Genomic DNA, 16,189 nt, shown 5'->3' on the forward strand with positions numbered 1-16,189 from the left:
AGTCTGACAGATGAGAAGAGCCCAAGGATTAACAACAGCGGACAGAACCTCCTGAACTCCCAGACTGCCCATGGTAAGAAGTCAAAACAAACCTGCTGATTTTTAATGGGGTAACTGTGGGACTTCCATTAAATTCCCATTGCTGAGAGACAGGCTAGAAGGACATACAGGCATTTAACATGACAAAAAAAGTAAGACAGATTTTGCAATACTATTGTGACTAACAGACCACATCAAAATTCTTATGATTCAGTATAGTGGTGTCACGCTGTTTCTCCTGGCTCCGGGCAGCTCCGGCGCCTTTCGGCCCCGCCCCCTTCCAGAAGCCAGGCTCGCTGTTTCTCTCCCGCGTGCCGCTGCTGCTGCACGCCGGTCGGGGCTGCTGGATTCTGTCGCCCGCACAAGGGTCCGAGGCAAAGAGGGAAGGAATTTGTCCAAATCACCCACGAAGGAAAGCGGGAAGGCTTTATTGTCGCGGAGAGCTGCGGCGGGGGGGTTGTTACCCGCCCTTTCCGCGCCCACGTGGGGAAATGGCACCGGGGCTGGGGAGACGCGGGATTTTATCAGGGGCGGGGCGAGGTGAGCAGGAACGCCCCCCGGCCAATGGGGCAGGCGCTGTGGCAGTGACGTCACTACAGTGACCAACGGGGACGCGGCAGAGGCGGACACAGAGCCCCGGGGTGAATGGGACCGCAGGATTGGGGTGACCGACACCGAGCTCCCGGGATGGGGCAGGGGGGTGGTCACAGGAGTGGTGGGGGGACACTCCAATGGCAGGCAGCCTTGGAGCAAGTAACGGTGGGGGAGAAACACGAGGGGTGCAGGGGGGTACACAGGACTCGGCTAACTAACATAGATTAGAACCCCTACTCTGAACCCAAACCCGGGATGCAACACAGTATTAAAGGAAGATGCGAGCTACAAATGTCTCAAGCTGGATACCCCTGAAGTCATCAGAGTTCAAAAAAACGGGATAAACATCTAACAAAGAGGATGGTGCTTCAGCTCAGCAATGCAGAACACTCCTCAGGGTCCATCAGAGATGGAAGTGATAGGAGACAGGATCACGGTTTCTTTTCCCATAATACATAATTTTCCACAACACAGAAAATGCATTTGGGAAAAGGAACATGAAATTAGGCATGGATTAATGAGAAAGGAGCCAACAACTGGACTCTCTGGGGACAAATTCACAGTTCTTGCTATCAATCACAAAAACTAGAGACAAAAGTATTGTCTTCAGTAAATTTTAAGTCATAGGAAGTAGATCAGAGAGGAGCTTAAAACAGTCACCAAACAGTTGCAAACAGGCAGAGGAAAGTGCCAGGATTTGTCAATCTTCTCACCTGTTGCAGAAGACTTAAATAGTAAGATAGGAAAATAAATAAGGAGGACAGGACAAGACAAAGATCTACAGTTAAATTCAGATCTCTGTAACAGTGGCAGCAACCAAGGAATAGAAAATGGGGCTGACTGATAGCTGGTGGGCTGCAGTGGTCTGGAGGGAAATGCCTTGGCCTGTGGACAGGCAAGAGGTACCTAACAGCTGGTCTACAACTGTCATTAGCACAAAGGGATAAAGACCATAAATTACTATAAAGAAACATCCAGAAGCTGCACAGAAAATCCAGGTTTTGAGAAAGCACCATGGAAGCCTTTCTGCATGCAGTGAGTGTGGTATTGATGCCTTGAGAGGTTACCTAGAACAGAGGTCATTCCTTTAACAGTGTTACAGGAATAAATTAGGTATTTATTAGTAAGGCCTTCAAAGGATACCTCTTGGGCAGTACAAGAGCCTGGCTGAGGCTACACCCAAAATGGGACAATGGGTCACGAGTTCACTTTTATAAGTTCTGATCCATTTACATATTGGGGTTAATTGTCCCATTACAGCTTCAGGTTATGCAGTCCTATCCTGCCAGATTGCTCTCCTCAATTCACTGTTGTTGACACTTTTTGGGCCTGAAGCTGCAACAGTGCCCTTGGTTCTTGGGCTGGAAAAGGATTGTTTTGTCTAACAAAACTGTGAAGAGAATTTGCTAACATTTTATGTGAAGTTCAGAGTTATACACTAATGCAGTACAGAATCTGGATAATATGAAACCTAAAACTTAAGACATCAGTACCTCTATAAACAATGCTTCTAAGGAAACAAACAAAATAAACCCACCTTGTTTCAGTAATGCAGAAACAAACTCCTTTCTGGACTCTGGCCACTTTAACACTAAATACAGACACACAGAGGACCAAAATTATAGCTTCGCAATTGCTAAAAGCTTCGAGAAGCTTATAAGAAAATTAGATTTTAAAAAAATTAATATAATAGAGTTCTCATGCGCCAGTTTGCATCTAGAGTTCCATCTGTCATAGCAAATATTTATTTGTGTTTATATTTTCTATGTTAAAGATGTTTCCCAAGACAATTCAAAGGCTTGAGTCACAAGTTTACTATTCCAAATACGGTCAAGCAGACTTGACCGTATGAAGAAGACTTCACATCTTCTTTCTGATTAGCTTAACTCTTATTATTGAGCTGTTCAAGATTTAAAATTGGTTTTAAAAATGCATTAAAATGTGCCTTGTTGGTGAACATCCCTGGAAATCCAGTTTAAGGGCTATGCCAAATGAACCAATCCAAGAGTTAAAGTATAAATAAAACTTCAGTTAGTTTTAAATACTTTTAATACATATCTGCACAGGCACTGCTTTAAATTCTAGGCTGCCAGAAAAGTCATTCAAGACAATTACTGCAAGTAACAATGATGAACACTTACAGAAATTTCAACAGAATTTTTGCAGTGTTCACTTACAGAACTAATTCTTTTAATAATTAGGAAACAAGATCTAGCTGATATGAATAACAACATGAAAGGAGAAGTTCCTCTCATTCTCAGAGAACAGCTGCAGCATTTTTCCTCATCTACCTTTCCCTGCAGCTCTGCTCCCTAAGACACACTGCCTCAGTGAACAACTAACAACGGAAAATATAAAATGCTAATATTCAGCCTAAAATGAAGAACATACTAATCCTTAAAAATTATTAATTGAGATTTTAGAGAAATTCATTTGAAAATATTTTATTTTGTAGGGCTATAGTTGGATGAAACATGAGACAAAAAAATAGCCTTAAATGAAGCAATGATGTCTTATGGTTTTTTTGTTGCGGGGAGGATCGCATAGGGAGGTCTTTAGCAGGTTTTGTTAACAACTCCTTCTCTCCATCTGAATTTCTTTTTCTCCTCCACTTACTTTCCACTCATCTACTCAGTCTCTCATTCTACATATTAGAGCTGCAATTTTAAATTAAATATTGATTCACTATTATACACAAGTAAGTATTAAAATAATTTTACAAGGGTCAAAGACAATTTGTCAACTACGTACTGAAGTTCTTCTCTTATCAAAAGACTACAGTAGTGAAAGCAGTAGAAACATTTTGTAGTGGGTATTTTATGCCAGTGCTTCTCATTATACCTTTTGAAGTCAGACATAGTTTTCACTGAAGTATAAAAATAATAATTGAAAAAGAATTATAAGCTTGGAAGAGGAAATAACATAATGAAATACTGATGCAGAGCAATGCTTAAAAAAAAGTCTAAGCTCTGCTGACTATCAGGAGCATAGTCTTGAGCTCAGGAAGGTGATTTACAGCTTTGCTAAATATAGTCTTAAAATATGCCTCCAGGTTCTATTCATAAATAAGAAAGCTTGATTGCTTATCATGTCTATTACTCTCTCCTCTTAGTGGAAATGCAGACTGCTTGTTATATTGTGTATTATTATAATCACAATACTTAGCATACTGTGTATTATTATAATCACAACATAAATGCCTAAAACTAACTTAGGTTCTTTATTCTTCTCTAAAGGACATTCTTTTTAAAACTGTCCTTCCCTTTATGACACTGCAATTTCCTGTTAAAAAATGAGAATTTTCCGTATTTAGACAAACTACTTTATAAAGAATAGTATCAGTCTTCAGAAAGTGTAAGGCAGGATATACACTATTCAGGCATACAACAAAGTCAATATACACAAAGACCTGGTATTAAATACACAGATCTGCTCTATCCTTAAACTTATCCATACAAACTAACAGTGAATATTTTGCATCAACTTGGCAATAAGCACATAATTTTTATTACACTAAATTATGTAACTGTCCATTGTAATTTCACATTTTAAAAAAAAATATAAGCTGTATACAATGCTACTGTAGATACAACACATACTGAAAAGAAACATCATGCAAAGAAGTAGAGACACTAGAAAACATGTTTTCTAAGATTCACACAGAGTGTGAACTGAATTGTAACTCATGTGAACAAACAAATGAACTAAACTTGAATATTGCACAATAACTAATCTAAACTTTGGTGCACTTGTAAAGCAGTAATGTCTTAGCTCTTAACTGGAAAAAAAAAAAAGTCTGAGAAATTGTACCATTTTATTTGGATACTTAAATTCATTGAACATTGTCATGACATGGCTTTTGTAAAGCTGGCAGTAATAAAAAAAAAACATTTGGCAATATAACGAAATCACTATTTATAAAGAAGTATTTTTCACTTAACTCACAAAGCTAAGTAACTGACATACAGGAGTTAATTGCACAATATAAGTAATTCCTTATTACAAAATTCAGATGTGGGATTAAGCCAGTGTAATTCAACAATCCCTTTTTATACTGCAGCAAGTTTTATAAACTGAAGTAATATTTGCTTTCAAATTTTGACCCACTACCCCAATTAAAGAAATAAATGTTTCATCTTGTTTCAAATGCTCCAAAAGTATTCTTTAAACAAATTATTTTTCAAATTTTACGTTTTTTCCACTCTGGCTTGTCTGTTTCATCATCTTCTGGTTCCACTTCTGCAAAAACTGTTTTTGGCTGTGTTCTAGAAAACATTAAAAAGATTAAAATAGTGGTCAGACTACAATACTTTATCAGAAACTGAATTAGGCCCTAAAGACCAACAAAATAGATACATATAGACACTTTCAAAAAAAGAGCATACTAGGCTTGACTATTTTTTATTTTTGACAATAACCTATCAACTAACCTTCTCAGAACTGAAGAAACCTGCAGCTCACAGAAAAACATGCACAACAAACACACACATCTTGCAAGTATTATTTCCTCATTAGTTTACAATCAGTATCTGTATATTCCATGAATAAAATTAAGACAGAAGTGAGGAACAAATACATTTAATTCCACGCTAGAAAAGCAGAGCTATTGGCCTCCTCATTCCATGAATTTTTGAAAAGAAGCTTCCATTTTGATACACTATAGAACAACAACAGCCAGTAAGTGAAAACAGAACAGCTAAGCCAGGTTTCTGGCTAAGCTTATGCATGAAAAAACAGCTTCTCCCCCAGAGACTTTATCTAACACTACTGTAACATAAAAAATGCAATGATCTTCATATGAGAACACAGTGTATCTGACAGTCAAGCTCGATGGTATAAAGTCCTCCACTCTTTGCGTGAATTTTAAATACTACTTAAATTTTACAAAAGTAATTACTGATTACTTTCTAAATGAACACAGTATCAAGTATCAATTCAATAAATTGTTTGGACATTCAGCTCCATTGTTTTACACTTTAACAACTGCATGGTCCCCTTTTCCAACTTAATTCTCAGCACAATCACTGCACAGCTGAAACTATCAGATTTCTGATGCTGCTTGTGCTCAACTTCTTAACATGACAAAGTATAAAATGCACCCAAGGCAGTCATCATCTCATTACTATATTAACTAATGTTTTTATATCAGTCTAAGGATGTGAAGCATTATTATAACTGTTATTTGGCAACTCTACAAAATGCATAAACCTTACCAAAATTGTGCCTGCCTTATGTAGCACAATAGGCAAAATCCCATGTTGCCTCAAACTTCAAAGAGTAATAGCAAGCCATCAGCTCTTATCGAGCAGGATTCTCCGCATGTTAAATATGTGACACAAATAGGTTCAAAATCATCAAAACTCGTCAAAGACAACTCCCCTTACATGCATGATCTTTTTATTGCCCTGCCTGCCTCTCCATCCTCCAAGCTTGGAAGAAAGGATCATGCTGATAATTCCAGAGATGGCCCTACTGAAGAAAGAACTCTGACTGGCATGTGGTCCCTGGGTGCGGCCTGTAGCAGACCTTGCACTCAGATGAGGACCTATACTGTGGAAGTTAGATGAGTCCTTCTGCTGTCCATGGAAAGCATAACTGAGATTAAAAAATATTTTCCAGTTTTAAAATTTTATTATAAAATAATTGCATAAACTCTACTTAACCATTGCTGAAGCAAGAAGTTAGGAAAAAAAAAAAAAGAAAAGGGAAAAACAATCAACACTGAATCTAAAACAGACACCAGGGATGAAGGCTTTATTGGCTGAAATACTGGATTTTCCTAGCTGCTGAAAAGGAAGAATGTATGGAATTTTCTCTTTTTTTCCAACAGACATACTGACAAAGGTTTATTTAGCCCATTTTAGCAACGTACCCTCCTTTCACCACAATAGATGAAAAGTATCTAAATGTCCTCTAGGATGACCTCAGTATTAAGAGTTTCATTAGTAAAATACAACTAATCAAGTGGAAGCCTAGAATTTCTAACCATAAACCTGCAACTGTCATAATTCAGATAAACATGTCCAAGTTAGAGGAATGAATACATTTGTGAAACAAGCAGCAAAACCTAAGTTTTTTCCAGGATAGGAGTGGCACTGAAAAAAGGCACAGACTTCCGAAAACATAAGTGTGCTACTGAGTACAGGAAAGTTGAGGTAGGGGAAGAAGGAGAAAAAAAAAAAAAAGAAAAAAAAAAAAGAAAAAAAAAAAGAGAGAGAGAAACTGTACCATAATCAGTATGCAGCTAAAGCAAAAATATGCAAAGGAAGTCAAGTCTGCTTGCTATCTCACTTTTTAAAATTACCATGAAATAGCTATAGCCTCAGCTGAAATGTAAACTGTTCCACCTCCACAAGCTACATAGCTATAATTGGGGTACCTAGGGTGATTCATATGCCTGACCATTTGTTATTGCTTTATCAGCAGTGATCATTTAATCTAATTTAAACACAATTTTCTTCTGCTTAGTAACTGCAGTAAATGTAGGAATTTGCTGTATGATTAAAATTCATACAAAAATTATCAAAACAAGTTTTCTTCTATTAAGTATTCTTATTTCTGAGGGCTGTGTTCTTTTTCCCCATCAAATTTCTCCATTTTATTTATACTTGACTTTGGGGGTTGATTTCAGTTTGTTAGGAATCTGTTTGGCAGATCCTATGGCAGAATACTATGGAGGGCAAAGGGGCCCAAGGAAAGTTGGTTGATATTTGAGGAAATCTCCTCAAAACAGATTACATTTCATCTGCAGAAAGTACAGCCTGGCAGTAGCCTGGCATGAATGCAAATGGATCTGACTGTGATAACCACAAACTCCAAAAGGGAAGAACACAAAGGAGGCAAGCTAGGAGGAACAGAGGCATTACATGAACACAGAGGAGCAGAGTTAGGAGAGCCAAAGCTTAGATGGAACTGAAACAGAAAAGAAATGTGAGAGGCAATAACAAAGGATTTCTACAGCTAAAGTGACAGCCAAAGGAATGTGAAGGAAAATGTGCTTTATTGAGCAGGTAAACCACTAACATAGCACATGGAAAAGGTCAAGACACTCAGTGCTTTTTTCAGCTCCACCTTCCCTGAAAAGGTCTGTCCTCAGGCCTGCAAGCACTCCTACAGTATAGCAGAGTCTTTGGTAGGGACTAAAACATTTCCAACAGGAAGAGGAAGACAGAGTTTGTAGCTCATTGGAAATGTAAAAATCCTTATCACATGCATGGATCCAGAGGTACTGTGGGAACTGACCCTTGTCATTGCAAGGGCACTCTGTCATCACTGAGATGATATGGTGACTGGGAGAGGGTCTCAATGGCTAGAAAAAGTAATCATCATCTTTGTGAGGGGCAAAAGGAGGATTTGGGGAATTACGCAACCTCAGTTTGCAGGAAAGCTATGTAATGAATCCCAGCGGATTCATTACATAGCTTTCTGGCAAACTGAGGTTGCACATTTCCACATATGTGAAGGACATGAAGGTGACAGGGAACAGCCATCATGGACTTAGCAAAGGCACACTGTGCCCAGCAACCAAATTGCTTGAACAGGCTGCCCAGACAGGTGTGGGAATTTTCATCCTTGAGGATATTTAACCTTGGTTGAGCAAGCCCCTGAACAACCCAAATCTAACTGGATCTGAGCAGTGAACACACCTTAAGCAGGAGCTTGGACTAGATGACTTCAGGCATTCCCTTCCTACCTAAATTGTTCTATGATCCTGTGTTTGCACATGACTGTCCGCTGAAACCAGTATCTCATACACTGAAAAATGCATTCCTATTGTGGATATGGTAACAGGCTGCAAACAAAAATGGGAAAACAAACTAGCATGATTTATTTATACTATGTGCTTCTCTTTACTTCAGTGGTTTTCAAGATATTCAGATATGCAGACTTCTAGAAAATTTCCAGGGGCCATGAAGACTGCTTTAGCATCACCATAATCCCTCTGGTTATGGGTTGTTTTTCTTAATTGCTTTTCAGAGATCCAGTAAAAGTAGCTCATTGACATGTGAAGATCATAGACTAGCAGATAAATAATACTGCAGCAGCACAACCAGCTGGAGATGACAACTGCATATCACAACATGTGACTCATGTCAAAGTAACTTCTGAAATTTGTGTTTATATTGCACTGAAACAAAGAAAAAAGATTTTCAAGCATGCTTGGAAACCAGAATAATGTCATAAAGGTCACTTCCAGATGGAAAAGTTAAGGTTTTCAGCATCAGGTGCCTTTTTTGTTCTTTATCCCACCAACCAGCTTGACTCTTTTCTAAATCTCGGGGACTTCCCTAATTTTTGTAAATTAGAAATTTACAAAGTAATATTTAGGATAAATATAACAATGCATGCCAACAAGGCTGCTATTGCAATACATTCTGCTCAGTCCTGATTTTTCATCTAACCATACTTGAGCCATTACATGACTAACACTTCACAGAGTGGCATTGCCCTTGAGAAGAAGTTCAGTGAACACAACACAGCTACAGACTCTTGCTTTAAGTCATTCCCTTTCAACAGTGACAAGCAGCAATGAAAAAGACTGCAAAATAAGGGTAACATCAGTGAAATGAAAGGTATTTTCAATAACTCCAGTTTACCTTGTTGAGGAGGGAAATTTCACCCTTGCTTTCTCTCTGGTACAGAAGAAAGCTGCATCTGATTAAGCACTCAGCTACAATGCTTAGTAATTCTTGCTGATCCTTCAGAGGGACATCTGAAGTCATTATAGTATATCTCTACAGCTGTGTTAAAACAAACAGCTCACAAAGAATGTAATTTTCAAACATTTACAACCAATGCCTCAAGTTCCCTTCCTGTAGTTCTTTACTTGAAATCTTCAATCTGTCCTTCCTTTCCTTTCACTCCACTGGAATGGCTCTTGCCAAGGACTCTTAACAAGCCTTTTCCTGAGAAATCTCAAGATCTTTTCCTTATCCTCATCCATTATGACTTTTCTGCTGTGTTGATCACATCTTATTTGACACTTTATTCACAATGGGCTTCTGTGACATGTCATCTCCTCATTCAGCATGTACTTCTTATCACACCCAGTATCCTTTTCAGCAGCATCTGTTTTTCACCCATTCTTTTGTGTCTTGCATACTTCCCCCTCCTTGTTGGCTCAAATGTCAGGGGGAACAGAAAGGTCAAACTAATGATAACAAGCTTAAAAATTTTTTCAAGTGATAAATAATACAAAAGAATATTCAGCTTCAAGAGTAAATCAGGCATCTTCAATGCCAAAAAGGAGGATATATTTTTACATAAAATGCATAAACTAACACCGGAAGTCATGTGTTTCTTGGAAATTTTACTGAAGTGAAAATCATAGAATCATAGAATGGTTTGGGTTGGAAGGGACCTTAAAGATCATCCAGTTCCAACTCCCCTGCCATGGGCAGGGACATCTTTCACCAGACCAGGCTCAGAGCCCCATCCAGCCTGGCCTTGAACACTGCCAGGAATGATGCATTCACAACTTCTCTGGGCTTTCTCACAACCTGTTCTGTGCCTCACTACATTCTGAGTAAAGAATTTCTTCATAACATCTAATCTAAATCTCTCTTCTTTCAGTTTAAAACCATTTCCCCTTGTCCAGTCATCAACCCCGCTATGCAAAGAAGTCACTCTCCCTCATATACAATTATAAAAAAGCATTAAATCTGTTAACTGATTGAGAATGATGTAGCCACTATGGATCAAGAACAGACAAATTAATCCAGTCATCATATTCCAAGTTATGAACACTGATTAACCAGAAAAGAGCATTTCTTAATCTTTTCAGTCTAAATTTATTTAATAACTACCACTGGAGAAAATGAAGTAACTATAGTTTCCTTACACATTTTCTGAAGAAGGAGAGTGAAAACTTTATGTACATAGACAGCACAGGACCAAATGCCTTGTCAAACAAAAGATATATCAAGTGGATAGTTTTATACCATGTTTATACATATAAGGAATGTGGAAAAACTGGTAGCAGAAGAATGAAGTAGTAAAAGAATAAACACTATTTAAAAAAATGAAATATACTGGATGGATGGTTTTTAGGTCCTAAGACAGTGTATGATTTTTAAAATGTACCAGAATGTCACCTTTCCTAAATCTATAGTGTAACTTATGCTATAGCTAAAGCATCTGTCCAGTACACAAACCAGGAGTTAGGATAATTTGTATCTGCAGGATACACTGTACTGCAGGATAATTTGGATCAATTACTTGCAATTTGCATATTTTATTAAATATAAGTCTATAAGTACATCTGTAAAATGCATTTTATGTACAGGTTAAATATCCATGCTCTGTAAAATCAGATGTAGGATATAATTATAATAGCATATATTATTGTATTATATATATTATAATAGTACAGCTTTATGTGGCTGTTAATATAGTTCTGAATTTCTGAAAACTAAGAACATGACACAATCAAGTTTCTGCATTTCACTGTCTTAGATATTATTAATATTAATAGTGTTGTGTATTATTATTATTATGCTATTGTTGTTATTGTTAATAATGTTATTATTGTTTGGGAGTTTTTTTATGCTCTTTGCAGAGAGTATATCTGAAATTGAAGCTTTTGAAGCAAGAATAATGGCTTGAGGCTCTCATCCTCACCAGGATGAGATTTATCAGCTGACAAAGCCATCAAGGCAGTGTGCTGCTGGCTGCAGTCCAATTCCCCCACATTCACATCACCGTCTGGTGTGTAAGTTAATAGCAGTCTGCATCCAGCCCGCTTCTCAGCCAGCTCTCCTCTTCCTCTGCAGCCACATCTTTAACAAGGAACTGTAATGAGATCTGGCCACCTGACACAGTAAGCCTCCTCTAACACAGCTTTGTTTTAAAACTTTCATGTCTACTACATTGCAGGTGTTGGGGATGAAACTTAATATACAATCAATGAAGTTAGTAAGCCAAAAATATGCTGACGTATCTATCTACCTGATGGAATGTGTGGTTGTATTTACTTTTGAGGATGGAATCGTCAAATAAAACCGGATGCCTACACATACCGAATATATTTTCTCTCTCACAATCAAATAATTAAAAATCAATATTTAACATATTCATTACAACAATTGCTACAGAATTAGGCTTTCAAATATCCCATCTTTGGTACTGAGAGTGATACTCTATAATGCATTGGTTTGATGTATAACACCAAATGCCATATATATCAATTATCAGTGTGTCATACTTATTAGTTACCTGCTGAAAGCCAGGCTGGGTCACTGACATTCTCAAGCTGCTTTAGAACTGCTATTTAGTTATCTTTGTGAACATGTGGGTCAAGTCAGAAAACAAATGTCATCATCTGAAAGCTGTGATTCTGTGGGGTTACCAAGGTTTTACCACAAAAACCTTGAAAAGGCTCTTTAAGTTATGTAACACCTGAAAACGTATTTCTTTATGTTGAATTTTTGGTAGGAGATTCTATCAGCTTTTAATTTTTACCAGCTGCAATTTTTAATATTGCTGTACATTTAAAACCAAGTTAATTCAGGCAGTTACTTGAGTGCTCATGTAAAAAAAATTCAGATAAAAATTTATGACAGTTGAGAAATCATCCTGTCGTAACACCACATAAATATTTTGAAGGCTTAATCTAAGAATCAGTCAGAACTAGAGAGTGTTCTAGAGGGTACAATGGGATATATCCCAATATATCAATGGGACAGTACCCTATTAAAAGGTATATTGCAGTTTAAGACACTGATTTAGAGAAGATTCTAAACTCAAATCAACTTTGAAGGCATTAAAATAACTTCGAACACTGGCAGCTACATTTTAGAAGTCGAAATATGAAACTTCAACAATTTAGCCTCCTGGAAACTCCTATCTTTATAAAAGAGTATATTCTTGGTTTACGTATTTGTGGCACCAATCCAAAAAAGGCAAAGTATAGCATAAAAAACATCTATTTTAACTAAACTCTTACTGGCCTCTAGAAGTATTCCTTGTATTCTTAATTGTTTCCTTACTTAGCGTATGCTGGAGCCACCCAGTATGGATTTTCCTCCGCTTCCTTCGCATGTCGTAAAATGGCCTCTCGAGGATTGCTGTCATCTGTCTTGTCCAGGGCAATGTTCTTGACTATATATGATGACAGGGTGACCCCATGAGTCCCAACACGACCACCACGACCTATGGCACGAAGAGAAAAATATTTAAGAAATATGCAGAGCCTGCACCGGTGACCTGATACAAAAAGATTATTTAAAATGCTATAGGAAGGGTTTAACTTAGGGCTGCATTCAGGTGGGTGTTTACTGATAATATAACTCAAAGTAAGCCATTGTAATTACTAATTTTTTGCAGGCAAGCACTCCAATGAGACATCAATGAGACACTGCCCATACATCTATGGAGTAGAGTCACCCCCAAAAAAACACAAATCCAAATGAGTGTAGAACCAAAGCATGATGAACAACAGTTCAAAATGTTTATGCCTAGATTACCTGCTCCTGCTACTGGAGGTTCAGGTTTGTGAGACTTCATGGGGTCCAACCTATCCTTCTCCAGCTGTTTCCTCGTGCTTCGTTGTCGTGGTTCGCGGAACATTGGAAGTGCATGGGCTGAAGGGTCACAGTTTGGAAAAAATGAAATGTTAGAAATTCCGTTTTCTTTTTAGCATTTTAAATACAAAGAGTTGGATTCTTTCTTGCAATGGACAAGGTGTCAGGAGCAGCCATATCCAAACAGTGGTTTACTGAGTTGTACTTTCAGGCATTTCTTTCTGCTGAATTTTTTGCAGATGAAAACAGTCAGATATCAGGGTTCCTTCAGGCAGGAGGCTCTCATCTGAAATACTGTTTGCACAGTTTATGCATACTTCATTCATACCTCTGTCAACATTAGCATTGTGACCAATCAGTTACTCTTTTCTGAACTTCCCACGTTTCTTCAGCTTTCTCATATTCTAAGAGCATGACAAGGCACTTGATACATTTTTGGATATGACAAAGATTGGAGCAAAAACCTCTCAATGATTCCAGATGTGTTTTTAGGCACATGAAGTCACAATCATGTTCTTTCTTAAATAATAAGATTAATCACCATTGGAAAAATATCATAACTGTCAAAGTCTGGCTAAATTGTCAGGATTTAGAATTTGTATGTCCTCATAAAAGTGCTATCTTCAGTCACAGTAATGGCTTTGATCCACTCAGCAGAAACACCATGCTAATGGACATGGCTTTCTTGCAGAGAGGCTTATAACTCACATAAAGGTGTGCTCATTGCTGCTGTTTCCCAAAACCTGGGAAATTGTGCAGCAGTCAAATGATCCAATAAAGACAAAAAATAACCAAACAAATCTTAAATTTAGGATCATCTCTATACTGAATTAAAAAAAAAAAATCATCAGGGAACATTCAGGCACTTATCACCTTGAGTTTTCAGCTTATTTCTGTAAGCCTGTTCAATTTATTAGACTGAATGAAGTCGCAGCCTAGTGACACACAGCAGATCTTTGGAAACAAATGTTTAAGTTTTATTTTTGCAGACTTCATTAAGCATGAAATGCCAGGGACAATTTTCTGGCAGGCATTAAGCTTGATCAGTTTCCACAGAGCATCTGAGGTGACTAATGCACAGATGCAAGCCTTTGCCATTTGTGGAGTCAAGGTTGTCTAAGGGAAAACCATGCTGTGTATTCCTGTGTTTTAAAAGTGACACTTAATCCCTTAAAACAACATTCCTGCATTTTAAGTAGCCATTTCAGGCAATTCTGATATTAAAGAGCAACAAGAAATCTGATAGGGAAAAAAAAAAACCTAAAAGAAAAAAGAGGGGGGAAAAAAGGGGTCAGTTCACTTCGCAAAAGCACTTCAGAGATCTTCAGGTCTTCCCAGTTCTATCTGTAAACTTAAAAGATAGACATCTAACTTCTGAAAAGTTTCCAAAATATGCAAAAAAAATTTAAAATTTGCTGAGCAAATCCTTACAACGTTTTTCTGCATTGATGTATATGGAAGCATCTTTGTTTAGTTTCAAAATTATGTGGAAGAAACAGCTAATCAGCTAGAATTCAGTGATAAAACCCCAAAAATGTGGGTCTGTATCTTTCAATGACATTTATAAACGCCATTGAACACACAAGTTACACTGAATTTTAAGCAGAATTTGCTTTAAAAAATCACAGAAGTTCTTCAGAATATGAACACTAGTGACAGTGCACACGCATTACAGTGAAGGATGTTGTAAGGATGGATCAAGAGCACCCAATGAGGATAAATACCCCTGATCTTTGGCAGTTGCTACTTAAGTTTACCCCAAAAACTGGAGCTGGACATCTGCAGCAGTAATGTAGGTTAGAGACAGCTGTGGCTTCAAAGTGCCCAAGATGGGAACCCAGAACCAAAGTGCCTTGATATGGGTCTAGTTACCAAGACTGGCCAAACTTCCTCATTCTCAACCTTTTTGTTTATTATGCTGCCAAACAACTTGTTTGTTTTATAGAGAAATGGCTTTAGTATGTTTAAAACCAAGACAACTAGAAATCAGAACTGAACACCCTGGAACTGGAAGATGATGAAGAGAAGCAGGACACCACAACCACATGACTGTTCTCAGTGAGGAAACACTACACAGGGCCCAAAGGTATGTTATGTTGTTATATGTATTATGTTATGCTAATAGGGACAGTTAACATCTCTCAGTTAATTCCCTCATTCCATTGTAAAATCTGTCGTTGGGAAAAGGCAGATCATTGAACATTTTATAGTAGCAATGATAACTATTTCTTATGTGTCACTGATCCTTACTACAAACATAAGTTCTCAAAACCGCCCGAGGCTAGGGATAGTTAAGCTATTTAAAACCCTGTGTAACTTCGGTAAGTTACAAATTTTGAAAAATCATTTGTTATTTGTTCAAGACCTATCTCCCATCTCTGATTTTGTCACTGGTACTGCAAAGTGGCAAAACTCTTCCTAAACCCATCTACATTCCAAAATTAAGTTATGGAAAACTGAAGCTGTAAAAAAGCTCCAAAATTTTTGGGGCTTTCAGGAGCACCACAATCAAGAAACCAACCACTACTAACAACTTTACAAAGCATACAGATTAGATATACCTTTCTGTTTGTGTAACACTATAAAAAATTTGTATGAAGCACCAATATATGACACCAGTGACCAATGCTTAATGGAAGACTGGCTTTTAGAGGAGAAAAAACAAAGCTAAACAATCTGCAAATAATTTCAAACCTAAGGATGAGCTAAGGATTGTACTATAAAGATATGTTTAAATTTCTTACGTGTTATAATGTAGTCCTGCGTGAGAGTCTCTGCTTGTCTCTCTTTTCGTTTTGTTTTGACCACACATAATTTTGCTCCCCTAGGAGGAAACAGAGCAGTTCAGTTAGTCTGTTTATACCAAACAGAAACCAGTTTTTATTCAAGACAGTCTCAACAAAATTATACAGCACTCTAAATATTCATGAATGTGTGTATCTTTGCCTGTTCATGCTCATGTGAAGGAGGGTAGGGAGATTACAGTGTTTCTGTTACAGAGCAGTTTGTATGACATAAGAAATAAGAATGGAAGA

The 16,189-nt window shown here is 37.6% G+C and overlaps 1 protein-coding gene across 1 annotated transcript in view; it reads right to left on the bottom strand.

The window, feature by feature from the left end:
- Positions 1 to 2,664: 2,664 nt before the first annotated feature.
- The window catches only part of WDR70 (WD repeat domain 70), a 136,990-nt gene continuing 123,465 nt past the window's right edge, over positions 2,665 to 16,189 (bottom strand). Inside the window, exons 15-18 of the mRNA XM_054003062.1 lie at positions 15,899 to 15,978; positions 13,098 to 13,214; positions 12,621 to 12,783; positions 2,665 to 4,898 (exon numbers count right to left, since the gene is read on the bottom strand). Of these exons, the coding sequence (XP_053859037.1) occupies positions 4,814 to 4,898; positions 12,621 to 12,783; positions 13,098 to 13,214; positions 15,899 to 15,978 (445 nt within the window). The 3' untranslated portion in view covers positions 2,665 to 4,813. The remainder of the gene's footprint in view (positions 4,899 to 12,620; positions 12,784 to 13,097; positions 13,215 to 15,898; positions 15,979 to 16,189) is intronic.

This window comes from Vidua macroura, chromosome Z, assembly GCF_024509145.1.
Source record: "Vidua macroura isolate BioBank_ID:100142 chromosome Z, ASM2450914v1, whole genome shotgun sequence".
Taxonomy (NCBI): Eukaryota; Metazoa; Chordata; class Aves; order Passeriformes; family Viduidae; genus Vidua; species Vidua macroura.